The 18,508-nt window shown below is 34.5% G+C and overlaps 1 protein-coding gene across 1 annotated transcript in view; it reads right to left on the bottom strand.

Annotated features, from left to right (window-relative positions):
• Dmd (dystrophin) overlaps window positions 1-18,508 on the bottom strand; it is a 2,157,654-nt gene that overhangs the window by 885,353 nt on the left and 1,253,793 nt on the right. Inside the window, exon 46 of the mRNA XM_045140973.1 lies at window positions 14,577-14,752. Within this exon, the coding sequence (XP_044996908.1) occupies window positions 14,577-14,752 (176 nt within the window). The remainder of the gene's footprint in view (window positions 1-14,576; window positions 14,753-18,508) is intronic.

Here is an 18,508-nt window from a genome sequence, read left to right as displayed (position 1 = left end):
TAGGAGAATTTAAGCTTCTTACATTTGTTCTAACACTTGGACCAACTCAGAGATGATTTCTAAACTTTGTTATTTGTTCTGAGAATGGGTCATAGTTGCTTTTCCCTTTGTATATATCATAAGTTTTTTTTTAGAAAATTGTTATTTTAAAGAATATACTGAAGCAGTTTCAGATACCTATTTCCAGGGCTATCTCTATTGAAGTTTTAATAACTTCCTGGGTTGAAATCTATGGAATGTGTTTCTCTACAGCATGTAGCTACTGATAACACTTCTCTGTTAAAAACAAAACAATAATAAACTTTATTTCTGTCTTCCTAGAGGGAAACACATTTTAGCTGATAAAAAGCAAAAGTTGGTTAACAGTTATGCTCATCATAATAAGACCTTGAACTATGGCTAATATAATTCTATATACGTTAAGCAATACATTTAATTTACTTTTTATGTCTTCTTAAGCAGATAAATGGAGTATTTATATCTAGGCCCTTTACGGCTGACCTGTTTTGTGGATATCTCTATTTTAAGTTAAGTCAGTTGCCCTAATCAAGTCTATCCCTTTAGGCCACATAAATTGCTACTCTGCTTTTTCATTTGTCAGAAGAGGCTCTGTTACTGAAGATGCTTTTGGGCAGAGGTTGCCCATATCTTACCATCAATGCAAGCAGCTCCTGTGCTGAAGAAGCTGTCTTTGACCACTTGTTCCATGCTGACTGCACCACGAGGAGCCTAGGTAAGGACTGCGAGTGAGCGTAGGCAAGTACTCCACACAATCAAGCTGTTCTTATTTATTGCTCACTTTGAATAATAATTTTTCAGTTTGGTCTTGATTGATTTCTAGATTCATAAACTACTTTGTTCACATTGTCACATTTTATTCCTGGATAGGGGAGACTTATTGTGGTAATTTTTAACAGTCTCAGGACACCTCTACCCAAAGATAAATGTGCAAGCCCCTTTACTTCCATTGTCTCTAATCTTTATTCCAATTTTGCTAAATATGCACTATTGTCCTTAGTGTTTAACAGGTAAAACAAGGCTCAGATAATTTAAAAAATCCAAAGAAAAATAAGTAAAATAAGAATATGGACACCAAATCCCAAGCTATTGACTTTCAAAGGTAATAAACACAAGCAGTAACAGAGGTGATCGTTGCCCAGCATTTAGTTGACGTTTTTGCTAAGTTAGCATGTATTGATTTCTAATTATGCTTTTGTTACTAGCCACTGTAAAGATTAATATGGAAGGGAACAATAAATCAGTAAGAGAAATAGTTTTTTTATTATATAAATACTCTGATTATTGAAAATATAATTACAGGGGCTGGAGAGATGGCTTAGCAGTTAAGCACTTGCCTGTGAAGCCTAAGGACCCCGGTTTGAGGCTCAATTCCCCAGGACCCACGTAAGCCATATGCACAAGTTGGCACATACATCTGGAGTTCGTTTGTAATGGCTGGAGGCCCTAGAACTCTCTCTCTCTCTCCTTCCTTCTCTGTCTCTGTCATTCTCAAATAAATAAAAATAAGCAAAAAATATTATATATATGTATTGTTTTGTAAAGTTGGTTTGTACAGTTGGAGTTTGGCTTTGACATTATAATAAGGTCCAGTGTCCCACATGATCCACAGAGTTACATGAACAAAAACCAAGTTTACCAGTAAGAAAAATCATTAAATGGCTACATATATGGCTTAGTGGTTACGGTTCTTGCCTGTAAAGGTCAAGGACCCAGGTTTGACTCACCAGTACCCATGTAAGCCAGATGCACAAGGTAGAACATGTGTCCATAGTTCATTTGCAATTGTTAGAAGCTTTGGCATGGACATTCTCTTTCTCTCTCTCTTTCTCTCTTTCTAATAAACAAATAAATAAATTATAAAAATTCTAATTTTAATTTATATTTTTAAACACAAAATAATATCCAGTAGCAAGTTGTAGAACATTCCAGAAATTCTATTATTTCTTCTCTTCCTCATTCTTTTCATAAGCATTAGCTTATGAAACTTCCCACAAATCATACCAATATTTAATGGCTCTCTTACTCTCCTTAACTTGCAGATAATGTTCATCTGTCTACTTTCTTTTATTTAGTCTTTTCCTGTCTTTCTTATTGTCTTGATATTCTAGTTCTATATCACTAAAATCCCTAAATATAATCAGCACAGAAAATAATCTCAGACATTCTAGAGTGTACAAATGGGAAAAAACACAGATATGATGGTCAATAAAGATAGGGAAGATAATGATTCATTTGTCTCGACCTTACTATATTTTATTTTGTTTTCACTCATTTTATTTTAAAGTAGTGCCTCACTCTATCCCAGATTGAACTGGAACTCACTGTAGCCAGGGATAGCCTCAAACTAAAGACATTATTTGTGTCTTTGACTAGGACTTCTTCCCCTTCTTTCATGTCCATGACTCAAAGGCTTGACCTTTATAAGGTGTCCCACATTTCTCCCACATTCTGTTTGTATAGTTTTTCTTATTGCCTCCTGATTTATTTCCTCTGACTTGTACCAAGAGCTGAAATTCCTTTCTCCCCTTGATCTATGCTGTTGGTATAGCTTTATTAGGAGCTTTTAAAAAACATATATATTATATTTATTAATTTGCAAGGACAGAGAGAGAGAGAATGGATATGCCAGGGCCTCCAGACACTGAAAATGAACTCTAGATGCACGTGATACTCTGTGCATCTGGCTTTATGTGGGTACTAGGGAGTCAAAACCAGGTTGTTACGCTTAGCAAAGAAATATCCTAAGCACTGAGCCAGCACTCCAGCCTTATTGGGAGCTTTTCATTTGAATTATTATGTTTTGTTTTTTTCTTAGATTTTTTTTCCTTTGGCTTGTCTATCTCTTTATCATGTTCCATTTTCCTTTTATGCTTTGACATTTTTAATACAATTAGTTTATTTGCTATGCTCTCTTAAAGCTCACTCAGGGATTTGATCATGTTCTTATCGAATTCAGTCAGGTGTCAATATATTGAGTCCTTTTCGCTGAATCTCTCGCATTTTGTTCAGTCACGTTTGTCATGGCCTCTTTAAGTTTGTTGTATATGCTTATCATAATAGCATTTTGGAATTCATTTTCAGTTCTTCTAAGTAGTTCTTATTGGAGACTCCAACTATGTGAGTAGGAATTCTTTTTAATTTGTTTTTGTTTATTTTTATTTATTTATTTGAGAGGAACAGACAGAGAGAGAAAGAGGCAGAGAGAGGAGAGTGGGCACTCCAGGGCCTCCAGCCACTGCAAACGAACTCCAGATGCATGCACCCCTTGTGTATCTGGCAAAAGTGGGTCCTGGGGAATCATGCCTCAAACCGGGGTCTTTAGGCTTTACAGGCACGCGCTTTACCACCACGCCATCTCTCCAGCCCATGACTAGGAATTCTTGATGGGGTTATCATGCCTTAATTTCTTGTGCTACCTGTTTATTTTGCTTTGGGATTTTGCATATGTTGATATAAGCGAAACTCTTATTTACTGTTGATGAGAGTGTAAACTCATATAGCCACTCTGAAAATCAGTATAGTGGTTTATCCAAAACCTAAAATACATCTATATAACCCATCTATACCATTCCAGGACATATGCTCTACATACAATCCACTTTACTATAGAGATTCTTGTTCAGCCAAGTTTGCTGCTTGAAAATCAGAAATCACACAAGATGTCCATTAACTGATCAACTGATAATGAAGGTATGGTGCTTATACACAATGGAGTTCTATTAATTGGTAAAGAAAAATAAAATTATGAAATTCACAGAAAAATGGATGGACCTGGAAAACAATACACCAAGTGATGTAGCCCAGGCTCAGAAATACAAATTCTACATTTTCTTTCACATATGGCACACAGCCATGGTTTGTAACAAACTGCTCTTGGCTAATAGATCTGCTCAGTTGAAAGGAAACCATATCTGGAACTGGAAAACAAGTCAGAATCATATCCAGATAATGATTCTGCTTCCCATTGTCAAGCTCTCACTATCCTTAGACTATAAGAGGGTCTACACCCTTTTAATTCTCTCTAAGTTAATAATAGTTATCCCATTTAACCAGTACTGACTTCATTCTCCTTTGGAGAATCTGCTTCTCTCTTTCAGATGGGAATTGGACCTGAGGAGAAAAATGAGCACTTCTTTGTTAGTGAATCCAATATCAGCACAAGGGTGATGGAGATAGGTGCTGAGGACACTCAACAATTATCAAACCACAGATCCAGAGGCTCCTAAGTGTCCATCACTGAACTAGACTTAAAATGCTCCCAGCAGAGACACTCTCCCACCTCCATAATGCTTGACACACAATCCCCATGGGGTTGACCTGAGTCCCCAATGAGGAAGGTTTCTTCAAAAAAGGGGCAGAGAGGAGGGAAAGGGTGGTACCAACATGTTTTGTTTAAATACAAATTATGTCCATATCTAATAAAAAATGTTGCTTAAAAATGTAAAGGCTTCTGGCCCAAAGTTATGTTTTGTACTGTAATAAACTTTTATGCTGGTTATAACCCATACTCCATAGTCTTTTGTACTGAAACTCTAGTTTTTATACTGTTTCATGGACATAGTTTGTATTACCGCTCCTGGTCATTACTAAAATTTTCTTTTGTTTCTTCTTAACTCTCTATCCTAAATTAGAATAGTAGATTTATTTACAAGTCATAGTGGTAAGCATCAGTAATAATGGTCAGGAAGATAGAATGAGGATAAGAGAGAGAAAAGCAGGCATGGATGAAAGTAGAAAATAGTAGATAAGAAAATGGAGGACCAGAACAAAGGAGGTACAATGGATTTGGGTGGGGGTAGGGATATACAATACTAAAGACTAAAGGCAAAAGGAATAATTACTACTCCAGAAGAAAGTTCTTTGAAACTTGAGACCTAAAACATCTTGACTACTTCCTTTATCACCACATTATATTTCATGTTTAGATATACAAAAGAAGTACCCTTATCAAACTTGACTAGGATGAATAGACAGGTGGTTTGGTATAAAAATGTTAAATTGGAAGGATGATTTAAAGACATTTGGAGATACTACATTTTTTAAAATATTTTTCCTAGAACATATCTAAATGTTGATCATTTTACCTTTAAGTTGATGTAATAATCTAGAATTTCTTTGACTCAAGGGTCTGCTGAACGAATTATATTGATGCATAAAATACTTCTACATTTATTTATCTATGGATTTTCTTTTACTTTCTTTAAAGTAGCAACGGACTGAATGAAAAGAAAGTGAACGCAAGATTTTTGGGATTTCTTAAGTAGATTTTCCTGGATTTAACAGCAGCATTCTTTACCAAGACATCCATAGTAACATTTCTTCATAGAGAGCAGCATTCTCTTTCTACAAGAATTCATATTCCTTCAGTTTACATACTATAATTTTAATATTTATTTATTTGTTTGCAAATGAGAAAGAGACAGACAGACAGACAGGCAGGCAGAGAGAAGGGGTACATGAGGACCTCTAGCTACTGCAAATGAACTCCATAAGATTGGGCCACTTTGTGCATCTGGCTTACATAAATCATGGGGAATTGAACCTCAGTCCTTAGACTTTTTAGGCAAATGCCTTAATCACTAAGTCATCCCTCCATCCCTATATACTCTTATTTTAATAAGAAAATTAGAAGAATGAGAATGGTTACTATTAAAATTTTGAGAAGTACATACTATTAACTTGCAAATATTCCCATCAAATGCTAGAAGCCAAGGTACATAGTGACAGACACATTACTAGAAAACCTTTTAAAATCATTGGCATATTAATAGTATCTGTCTTTAAATCTGAACTAGACTTGGTATATGTTTTTAAATAAAGAATGAATAACCTAGGATGATTAGATGAGAAAGTTCAATGGAAATCATTTGAGAGAGCTTCCTTATAGTGAGCTGTATGTGTCATTCAATGCAGCCTACTCTTAAGTATTTTAGTGATGTTCATGCTATTTCTTTTCTACGGTATACTCATTCATTCTTTACTTGGCTGTTCCCATCATTCAGGATCATTCCCAGAGATCATCCTGCTTAAGGCAATGGTCCATCACTGTTTCTTGAACAGCCACTTTCACAGTTTATGGAATGTCAGGAATAACATGCACACATTTGTATATCTGTAGAAAGGGCCTTTGTCAATATCAGCCAACACAACAACATATTTGGCTCTAGTTGGCCTGTTTCACTAAAACTTGCCATGTTGCAAAGAATAAAATATGAAATAAAAGAGTTAACTATAAAGCTAATTTTCAAAGTCTTCTGATGAAGAATTATGAATGTCCTTGAAAGCTTTTCAAGAGTCAGCAGAGAACAGATGGGAAGAGATCAGCTTTTTCAGACACCCATGGACAATAATGTTAATATAATCCTCTCTGATCCATCTAAAAATAAGAATTACCTCTAAAATATCTAATGGTTATAGATTGGATGAGGATGAAATACTGGTTTCAGGAATACTTCCCAGGAATTTACCTGGAGCATATAGCTTATAATATAATAAGACTGAGGTAAATATTTTACAAAGTGATTAAATCAAAGAGCTTCCTTATATGTAGTGATGTAAATTAAAACTACTTGTCTCTTAGGTACATTAAGTTCTACAAGGAACCTAATATTAACTAAATTCATTTCTTACTTTAAAATTAGAAATTCTAGTATTTGGCTCTGTAAATCTACCATAATGTATTAAACAATATCAAATACAAAGATTTACTCATCTAGTTTAATTTGAAAGTGAATGAAAAAAATCTAATTTTTAAATTTAGGAACTTTCTATTGGCCATTGACAATGTATTAAACTTTTTGACAACTATTTTGAGTTATAGAGATTAGATTATCAAACTAAACTGGGTGTGGTGGTGCACACCTTTAATCCCAGCACTTGGGACACAGAGGTAGGAGGATCACTTTGAGTTTGAGGCCACCCTGAGACTCCATAGTGAATTCCAGATCAGCCTAGGCTACAGTGAGACTTGTGCTCAAAAAAGAAAAGAAATGAAAAGAAAAGAAAAGAAAAGAAAAGAAAAGAAAAGAAAAGAAAAGAAAAGAAAAGAAAAGAAAGAAAAAAAGAAAGAAAGAAAGAAAGAAAGAAAGAAAGAAAGAAAGAAAGAAAGAAAGAAAGAAAGAAATATTACCATACTACTTTGTCTTCATAAACCTTTCAATCTTGCTGAGGAAAATAAACATATAAATAGGTATTGTGATAGTTAAGGTGTTGTCAACTTGATCTGTTTAGTAATCCACAGAAATCCCTTAAGGGTGGGTCCCCGAGGTTGCTTCCAGGAAGGATTAACTGAAGGAAGAAGTCCTTTCCACAGAGGGAACCCTACTCCCAGAGCAGGCTATCCCTCTGAGAGGGGGACTTTATATAAGAAGCTCTGAGTGAAAAGAGCCCCTTCCTTCTTTCACTTGGTTGCCAGTGCTGCTTGCTGCTTTCCAGCATGGATTGAAGACCTGTGTGGATCAAAACCCAGCGGCTCCTCAGGAAGCCTCCATGCCTTCAAAGCATCTACCCCAGTACCTTGATTCCGGGGACTGCAACTGCTATTGGATTTTTTTTCCAACAAGCTGCTCTTGGTTGCAAGACTTCTACCAGTAATAAAAGCCTGACTGCAACAGGTATAATACATGACATGCATAAAATGAATGTTATGAAATAAAAATATATCATGACAGAAAAACTGACTTTCTTGAAAAGAGAAGGTCATATTCATAGTGCACTTAAACGGTTTCTTCAGGGTTGGTTAGGATTTTGAGAAAATAGAAAATAAGGGGAAAGAGGTTCAACTAAAATAAGTATATATTTTTGTTAAAAGCCGAAGGAAAACAGACGTCAGGATTTGATGCTTCAGACTTGCACAGAAATAGTGTAAATGATAGTCCACCCATTTGACAAGACAAGTCCATGTATAATTCCCTTGTACCTAAGCATGGACAGGGAAGACAAGTAGAAGGATGGGAGGAAGAAATTGAAGTATAAACTAGAGAATTTTACAGGTCAATACTAGGATAGGTAATGTAAATTAAACCTAGAAGGACATGGAATTAAGGTTGTTTGGGTCTGCACCCTGGTTCATACACTTTCTAGGTGTATGATCTTGGGCAAGTAGACTGACCAGGTTGTGCTCTATTACATAAAGTTGAATAGCATCCAAGTCATCATTATTATAGGGGTTATATGAGATAGAATATAAAGGGCTATCATCATACCACCCCCACCATCATGATCTTCATTATCACCATCATTATCATCATCATCATCAACATATGATCTGCATGAGGCATTATAAGTTAAATCAATGTCTATGTGACTGATGTGTAAACTAAAGACAATGTTTTTTTATACCAAAATCATTATTTTTCAGACTTTATTATATTACACTTGTGCTATATATTTTTAATGCTCTAATTTATTAAATTCTGCATTTCTGGGCAATTTCTAGGCAATACCTGCTCTGGACCAGACATGGCATTTTTTAAAAAAATCACATATTTTATTTATTTATTTTAGAAAGAGAGAGAGAAAGAGAGAGAGAGAGAGAGAGAGAGAGAGAGAGAGAGAATATTGGCAAGCTAGACCTCTAGCCTTTGCAAATGAACTCCAGAAGTATGTGCCCCCTTGTGCATCTGTCTTATGTGGGTCCTGGAGAATCAAACCTGTGTCCTTTGGCCTTGTAGGCAAATGCCTTAACTGCTAAGCCATATCTTCAGCCCCATTTTTTTATGTACATCTCTGAAACATCTGTTAGTCACGTTTGATAGTGTCAAGAAATAGACACCGAAATGAATGTCTATTAGCCAGACCCAATTTTTCATAAGTAGAAATTTATATCTAAACAATATAAATACTGTCAACATTTCAATGTTAGTAATTATTTCAAATAAAGGCTTATTCAAAAACAATGTATCAATTCAAGCTGTGTTCATTTTCTGGGCACTGACTTTGTAAACTCTGAAATGTATATGAAGTGTCAAGGTCCAAACTGTTACTGAGAAGCAAGGCAGGTTCAAGTATACAGCAGATGTATAGGAGTTGGGCCTTTAGTGATGCTAAGGGTAGGATGGGAATGTGCTAGCGTGTTTTAAACCCCCTTTTATACATAAATCTTGGATACATTTAAAAAATCAGCACACAATGTGAAATCATGTGGAACAATGTTATAATTCTTACCTGTCGATTTTATGAAATAAAATTTATTTATTTGTTGCTGAAAGCTCTTCATTTGAAGCCGAAACACAATAAAGCTATTTAGTTAGGGACAGTTAAGAGAACACTGTTGTCTTACAAAGAGTACATAGAGTAATATGAATTGCTAATGGAGATTTTTAAGAAAAAGTCCTACCAGGCCTACTTTAATGAATTAGATAAGGCTTCTTTCCAATTAACAGCATCAATTTGCATGCAAACAATGAACTAAGGTCTTTAAATAACAATTTCTTCCCTTAAGTACATTTAGTAGTGCCCCCATTATCTTGTTTCTACTGTTAATTTGCTTGGCAAAGGTGCACAGAACATATTTATGTGACTGTTGCTTCTGAAATTGAGATGTAACTAGATTTAAATGAATAATAACTTACTGATCAAACATTTAGTCTTATACAATAAGGGCTTTTAATTTCTCTCCTTACTCTCAACTTGTACATATGCTTAAAAAAATATTTGTTAAGCATCCATGCAGAAGTAAGATTTCAGCATTATTTACCCTAAGACTATTCCAGTAAGATGATAATATTTCCTTTTGATGGGACTATTGATCATATGTTAGTTTCTGCACATAGTTTCTCCTAAAGAATACCAGAGGTGTAAGGAAAGAAAGTTAATCCCAAACCTGGGCGGGGGGGAATTCCAAACTGAACCTGGGACCATTGATAGAAAACCTGAAGTCACTCCCACTAGTCAAGAGTAATAGCTGTAATTCATTAAAAAACTGAGTAATTAACAACCTATGAATAAATGTTGACATCAACACAGAGAGGAAAACTTATATATAATATAAAACACATATATAAATATACTATATATAATAAATAGCATGTATATAAGTATAATATATATAATAAATATATAAATATACAAATATAAAACAGAAGTCATTGGTAAATGTAATATTATTCAGTCAAAATAAGGAAAACCATTAATTTGCAACTCACTAAAATAGCGAATTTGGAAAGGATCTGAAATGGAGAGTAATGACAATTTATAGCTTATTAATTTTAAAGAAAATATGTTCAAACTTAGGAACATGTAGGGTGATGCTACTCCACATTAGGCATCTATAGAAGTATGAATTACACAGCATCGTACATTCTATGTGAAGCATTTTTGCCGAAAAAAAATCATGTCATTTGACTTGTTTCTTTATATGCCTATCTAGAGCCAACTTCCCTTTAATTGCCTAATTTCCAGAAAGTCAGAGAATATAAGTAATGAAATAGCACATTAATGAAGAAACATTCAGAAAGGTCTTAAAATGTGTGATTTTTGGGGGGCTATTTATCTAGCACTTTTCAAATACCAATAGTTGTATTCAGTACCACATTACTGGGATGAACATCCAACCAGACTACTACTTTATTTCAGGGAGGAAGGAATTTATTTCAGGGTTACAGATTCAAAGAAACACCATAAATGATAGAAGATGGCTCCTTTTCATAGATCCAAACAGAGAGACACCACCAAAAGCCAGCCCCCACAACAGCAAACACAAACTAGTAGAGATTAAACTGCTGTCTATACACCTTTGGACTGGAGTTCAGATCTGCCCCCAAGCACCTTAGAGCTGGACTCTCCCAGCCAGATGGCTGGAGCCCCAAGTTTTAAGCTCAATTTTAATTAAACATGTGAATCTATAGGACCATACATTCCAGTTATTATTTTAAAACTACTACAGCAATATCACTTTAAAATAACAGTACTATGTTCCAGAATATAGGCAATGCATGTCAAAATATTTAAGAATGAAATATAATCTGGTGTTTATAACTTGCTTGAAGGTGCTGAATAAAAAAAAAGTATGTCTGTATGTATGTGCATTATACTCTTTATTAGATTGAGTCATGGAGGAGAAATAAGAGAAACAAATGAAATGGGCAAAATATTATACATGAGGAAATGTCAAATGAATGTTGATTCTAAGAAATTAAGGAGAAAAATATGGAGATTTTTTCAACTTTTCTATGTTTGATATATATCAGGAAAATAAAGAATTGAGAAAAGGAGAAATTTAAGAAATATTTTAACAAAGTATCATTTAAATAAAGAAACATTATTCCTTGATTCATGTTAGTACAATACTTGTATTATATGTTAAATAATGAAGTAATGTCACGTTTGATTGAAATGAGAAGGTAATATAATTTCCTGAGATAATAATTCTTATTGTTTAGCATTTCTTTCAAGCCTTTTAGTCCATTGAGTTAAATAGGATTGCTTGCATGATCATGGAAAGATTATGAATTATTAAAGGATGGGCAACTTGCCAGTGGCTAAACCACTGACTCCTTTCACCCTGCAACCATTAGCTAGTGTTAGTTACTCATGGAGTTTGATTTGGCAATTTGGTGAAATCTAAGACTCTTTATAGCAATGATTTTGCATTTCTAAAATAAAATACATTGGACTTCAAAGAAAACCAATGACATTGAATAATTAATAGAAGTATAAAATGACTACAAAATCAAATTTGAGATTTAATGCATATACTTATTTATGAATATTTTTAATATTAAAAACTTTATGCAGATGTGAAATATCCCACATTTTTGTGTCAGTGATAGTATAGTTAGATCAAAATAATAATTTCCAGTGTTCCAGAGCATAATAGTGACTACCGTTCACAGTGTCATATTATATATTTTATGGATTACTAGAAGAAAGAAGCTTAAAGCTTCTAAACACAACATAGGGATTACAAGATGGCAAGCAACTTTTTAATTTTATATATCCTTTTTAATTTTATATATCTGTACTGACATATCACACTATTCATATTATATAAGTATAACTATTACATAATAATCAAAAACTTAAAATGTCTAAGGACAAAGAAAGATTAATTATGGTAATTGGGTGATTAGTAATAAGAAAACTTAACAAAATTTCACACTATAGCCCATAAAATTATAGAACTAATCTAACCAAATTAAAAGTAAAAATCATTATAAACAGTATTTTGAAGCATCCACCAACACTTTCATGAGGCATAAAACTATCTTTGATTTCACTACACTCATTCTATAGTGGGTTTTTATTCCTTGCCTATGCTCAGAGTAGAAGGAAATGCTCAATTTTAGTTTGGGGGTCAGTGAAAACAAAGAGATATTTTTTTCCCCATTGAAGACAGTGGCCTCACTTGAAATCTATTCAGGGAATTGAGCTAAAAAAAAAAAAAAAAAGCCCTTTACATACAGGCTTGCTTTGCTTTAACCTGTGACTTTCCTTTATGGCTGATGGGTTTTCATTTGCATCTCTTTGTTTATAAGGATGATTTTTTGTAGCTAAGACATCATTAAACTCATTATTACCATGCTTACACCTATAGATGCTACCCAGTTCTTCTGCTGTATAATTAAACCACCAGTGAATTTCTGTCATACTTAGCACAGCTAATTGACTCTATTTTATCCTTCATTTGTTTCTTGCATAGACTAAAGTTAATAGACGTCCACTGCTGTTTGAACAGTTCTGTGAATTTTCTTTTAATATGTTTAATATGTTGTTGTAAGGCTTCATATTATTTTTACATATTTTAGTTTGAAATTATATACATTTTTCATATGTATCCTGAACTAAGGAAAGCCACAAAACTGAACAAGTGGACAATTAAACATGTTAACATTTATTTTTAAAATATAGTGTGAAGTAGAAAATTTTAAAGGCTGAAATTTTAAGAAAACTCAAGGTAGCTGATATTTACTTTTTAAACACAAACATGCAATATTTAATGTATGTTAAAATGTTTAAACAGGAAAATTTTTAACCAATTATCATCAACTCCCTAGCTGTAGTTGACCTACAACTTGGGTAATATTTGAAAACAGAGTCAGTACACACCACTTTCTTAAAAAAAAATTAGATTAGTCTAACATTTTAGGGCTTATTTGGCACATACAGTGTTCCAACTTTATTTATAAATTGTAATTTGCACTTGAAATGATAAAACAACAAGGCTTAAAAACTCAAGTTCATAGGAATCAAAGAAAGAATAACATTATTTACTGATAAGCCATGTAATGAATTATTTATAAACAATAAACAATGCTATGTTTTGTAGTTTAGGGAAGAAAACTAATTATCTATTCACCTAAAATAACTAGTATGTATGAATACACATGTACATTGTATAATAGCATTTTATTCTCATTTCTGAAAATCTTGTTTTATATTATAGTGAGCCCAGTTCAGGTAAAACTTTATGCAGGTTTGAATCTTTTTGCAGTGCCAAGATATTAGTTATTTAAATTGCAGGAGATTTTTAGAAGTAATGTAAAGATTTAAATCTAGAGGGGAAAGAGTATGGCTCTCTAAGGAAGTAGTTTAACAATAAATTTTTGATTTTTTTTCTTCTTTCTCTACAATCAAGAATATTTCTGAAGCCATTAGCTAAACATAAAATGTATTGAGATGATATTACTATCCTTTAACTTTAGCAAGATTTCTATATCTCCAAATGCATGCATCTGATCTCAAATGTTTTGTAGAGGATAGGGAATTATATCTTTTTATTCTGAATGAGCAAAGAGAACAAGAGGAAGGCCTAATCCTAAAATCTCACTACGAATGCATCTTTATTAAATATGCTCACCAAGGAGGTGGTCCAATCCTGAATTTTAAAATTTACCTATTATGTAAATGATGGATAGGATGCAGGATATTAGTGATAGAATTTGGTAAATAAAGACCAAGTTCTCCCTTAGGAAATAAGAAACATTAGTCTCCAGATTGGATGCATAATGCCACATCCCATTTATTAAATATCTTTGATTTCCAACCAAAGCAGCATGCATTTGGCTCACAGAACTTTATCTATATTCCAATAGAAAGTTAAATGATGATTAAATTCAACAATATCCTTTTGGGTGTTTTATTTCACCCATTAGAGTGGAACGTTTTTAGCCTAAATACCTCTGTAGGAATGTGCTAACAAATGTAGTGAAAGTAAACAGAAAAAAGTAATATGTTTTTAGCACAAAAATCATATTCATTGCTGTTAGAATATTACCAATGAGCTGACTTTCTTACAAGATAGTCATTTATGATTGCTTTCTCTCATCTTTCTTATGAAGAAAAAAAAACATTGGCATTTAGCTTGTTAAAATTGGAATACACTGAAGATGGATACAATTAAGCAGTCATGTGTAATTTTGAAAACAAACTTGTCAGCTTAAAATAGCCAGAAAGCATTAAGTAGCAACAGGTATATGTTTTAATACCCTAGAAAAAGAAATAAAAAATACTGCTATTGATGAACTTGATGGGCTTTCACACAGCTTAGACTCCTCCATGAAGTCTTTTATTAAGGATGGTTTTTATTGCTCTATTAAAAATATCTGTCACTCTACCTCTTTTTTCTTTCTGTCAGCTGTTTGTAGACCTCGTGCCACCGCAGATTCAAGCTTCCCAGTTTTTCTTGTAGAATATTGGCATCTGTTTTTGAGGAATGTTGAATAATTTCTTCCCCAGTTGCATTCAGTGTTCTCACAACAGTTTGCCGCTGCCGGATGCCATCCTGGAGTTCCTGTAAGAAACCACAAAGATGAAACAGAAATGAAACACCATATACTCTCTTTCAGAAAAGATTGTACATATGCAGCTCTACTGTGGAAAATAAATATAAAAAGTTCAAGTGTATGTTGCTCCATAAAACTGATATGCCCATATCCAAAGAATATACCCCGCTCAGTTCAAGTTCAGTATTGGTAAGCTTGTCACCTACAGGCTGTTACAATGTCCTACAAACCAATTAGTCTGAAACCTTCTCAAGAGCAAATTTGATTTCTTGTCCCCACAAGGATATTCTATGTTTAATAGTCTATGAAATGTTGTAAAATTAAACATGAACAAAGTATTTGGGTTTCTTAGTGATTGTCAATATGAAAGGTGAATAAGATCAAACATACACTAAATTTAGCCACAGTATTTAAAAACCCTCTAGAGAACTCTAAATAAAATAAATTACTATATGAAAAGGGTATTACTTCAAATTCTGATTGCATCAATATATTTTGCATTATGAAGCCACATAAAACAGAATTAATTGCTTTCATGAACAATCTATCAAGACACCTCAAATGCACAGTAATAATTCTAAGAATAATCTAGAGCACATCAAAATAATTTTATAATCATTAATGATATCAAGTTTAAATATATCATACTTTTCATCTGTATGAAAATTTAATAGTAAAGTTTCAGAAAAATGTTATATTTAAAAAGCAACTATTGGGATGGAAGGATGACTAAATGGTTAAGGCATTAAAGCCAAAGGATCCAGGTTCGATACCCCAGGGCCCATATTAGCTAGATGCACAAGGGGGCTTACACGTCTCAAGTTCATTTGCAGTGGCTGGAGGCCCTAGTGCACCCACTTTCTTCTCTCTCTCTCTTCCTCTTTTTCTATCAAATAAATGAATAAATAAATCTAAAATATTTAAACTGGGCATGGATTTCCATCACTAGAAAAAAAGATAACTAAGATGTGGTATATCTACACAATGGAATTCTATACAGCAGTAAGAAAAAATGACACAATGAAATTTGAGGAAAAATGGTTGAGCCTAGAACACATCATTCTCAGTGAACTTACACAATCACAGAAAAAAAGTGCCACATAGTCTCACTCATCTACAGCACCTAACCTGAATCTACCCAAGATACCTTACATACCCAGCAAGCATCTCATGGACTAGACACTTGGAGGGATGGGGAGGGAGAGGAGGACATCAAAGGGGTGGGAAACACTAATCTAGATGCAAACAGCAATGGTACCATAAAATTCTACTTCCTAAAAGGCAGATCAAATGGCTAAACCTTCACCAGGCCCTTACAGGAAACACTTGAACCACAAGACACTGGAGAGGGTAGGATCAAGTCTAACTTAAATTATCTACATCTTCCCTCCCTCCCTCTCCCTCTACCTCTCTCTCCTCTCTAACTCTTGTATATTAGTTATCTTTTTTTCCTCATTTTCTTAGTGGGCACTGACCTGTAACTCCCAGTACCAGCATGGGGCTATCTTCCACAATGAGCTTTTGATCAGAGAGACCTACAAGGTTTCCTAAAAGAATGACAGGTTTCTGTCATAGTACTTGATAACCCACCAAAGGTTAGGGGTAAGACCCTACTGCTGAAGACACCATATGCAGTTGACATGTAAAATGGAAAGGCATGGCTGGAAGCTAGGAAAGAGTCGGTCCCAAGACAGTCAGCATCTCTAGTGCCAGAAGGTGCTACATGGGCAACTGGGGGAAATGACCAGTATCTGTCCAAGCAACTCATGGTCCAACCTACTTAGCAGCAAATAACATGTTGTGATGCCCACACAAGTGCAATAGTGGCACACAGCCATGGTGGGGAACCAACTGCTCTTGATTTGGCTAACTGATCCCCTCAGTGGTACGGGACCCATAGCTGGAGCTGGGAAACAAGTCAGAACCACATCCAAACATAAGCCCACTCTCCAATATCAAGCTACCATCAATCATGAGCTACAAGAGGGCCTACACATGTTAAAGTCTCTATTAAAAAAGTAAGGGTTTTCTCACTTGTCCTGGTGCTAACTTACTCTCCATTCAAGAATCTGCTTCTCTTTTTCAGATAGATGTAGATCCTAAGGAGAGAGCCACTCCATCGTACCTCAAAAGGGCCCCGGCTGAAACTAAGGAAAATTGGCTAAACAAGCAAGGGTGCTGTTTTCCTGATGAACCAGATACCAGCACAAGGGGGAAGGAGATCAACACAGAGAAAAATCAACTCCTACCAAATCAGAGAGCCAGAGCCTCAGAGGCCTCCAGCACCTCAGCACTGAAGCAGACCATAAATGAACCCAACATGGCTCAGGTAAATTGTGTGGAAGAGGGGTCAGAAAGGATGTCAGAGTCACATGTTGGGTCATAATATGCAGAGACATTTATCATACCACTAACGGTGGGTTAACTCTACAATGCACGACCCATACACCTCAATAAGGAGGGGCCAAAGGGGAGGGGGTAGGTCATGGATGATCCTAATAATGGTACCACACTGCCTGTATTTGCTGAATACAAAACTAAAAAAAAAAAAAAAAAAAAAAAGGAATGCGAGAGCCAAAGGAAGGTAGGACTCCTTACAACGTGCTCCACTGGACACAAAATGGTTTTGATATACATGATCGCACAGTGCTGGGCACTACCTACACAAGACTATCATAATTGGAGGTAAAAGATTATGATATCAAAATAAAAGAGAAACTGACTGAGATGGGGAGGGGATATGATGGAGAATGGAGTTTCAAAGGGGAAAGTGGGGAGAAGGAGGGCATTATCATGGGATATTGTTTATAGTCATGGAAGTTGTTAATAAAAAAATAATTAATTATAAAAAAGAAAATAAACTGGGCAAGGTTGCACATGCCTTTAATCCCAGCACTTGGGAGACAGAAGTAGGAGGATCACCATGATTTCGAGGCCACACTGAGACTACATTGTGATTTCCAGGTCAGACTGAGCTACCTGAGACTCTACCTTGAAAAACCAAAACTAACTAACTAACTAAATAAATAAATAAAATATTTTTAAAGCAACTATTACAAAGAATTCACAAAATGAAAAATGATTTTTACCACTAAGTACAAATTGTGTCCCTTCTCTATGTACCTATTTTAAAAGGTAATGTAGAATTTGTTCAGAAAAGAAAACATATTTCTAAGTGTGAAATTAAGAAAATGGAAATCATATGAGTAATTTAGATATGTTAATACTAAAATTTAAATGGCCCTCAAATCTTTATTATTTATTTATTTATTTGAGAGAGACAGACACAGAGAGAAAGACAGATAGAGGGAGAGAGAGACAATGGGCACGCCAGGGCTTCCAGCCTCTGCAAACGAACTCCAGACGTGTGTGCCCCCTTGTGCATCTGGCTAACGTGGGACCTGGGGAACCGAGTCTCGAACCGGGGTCCTTAGGCTTCACAGGCAAGCACTTAACCGCTAAGCCATCTCTCCAGCCCTACCCTCAAATCTTTATGTAACTGACAGTGACAGTATGTAGAATGTCCTTGCTAAAAGAGTTGAATTGAGGTATCAAAATATCTAAAATTCATATACTTACTTATTCTTTGACTCAATACCAAGATTATTGTAGATGTTAATATGTGCCTAAATGACTAAAGTAATGCATAATTTTGAGACTAAGTAAAATCTCTTTAAGACTTATTTCACAATACTTTATGTTATTTATCTAATATTTAGTATTATAATTATTAGGAGCATAAATTTAGCAAATAAAAGACTAAA

Source organism: Jaculus jaculus, chromosome X (genome assembly GCF_020740685.1).
Source record: "Jaculus jaculus isolate mJacJac1 chromosome X, mJacJac1.mat.Y.cur, whole genome shotgun sequence".
Classification (NCBI taxonomy): Eukaryota; Metazoa; Chordata; class Mammalia; order Rodentia; family Dipodidae; genus Jaculus; species Jaculus jaculus.
The sequence above is the reverse complement of the archived record's forward strand: the minus strand, read 5'-3'. Positions and strand labels throughout refer to the sequence as shown.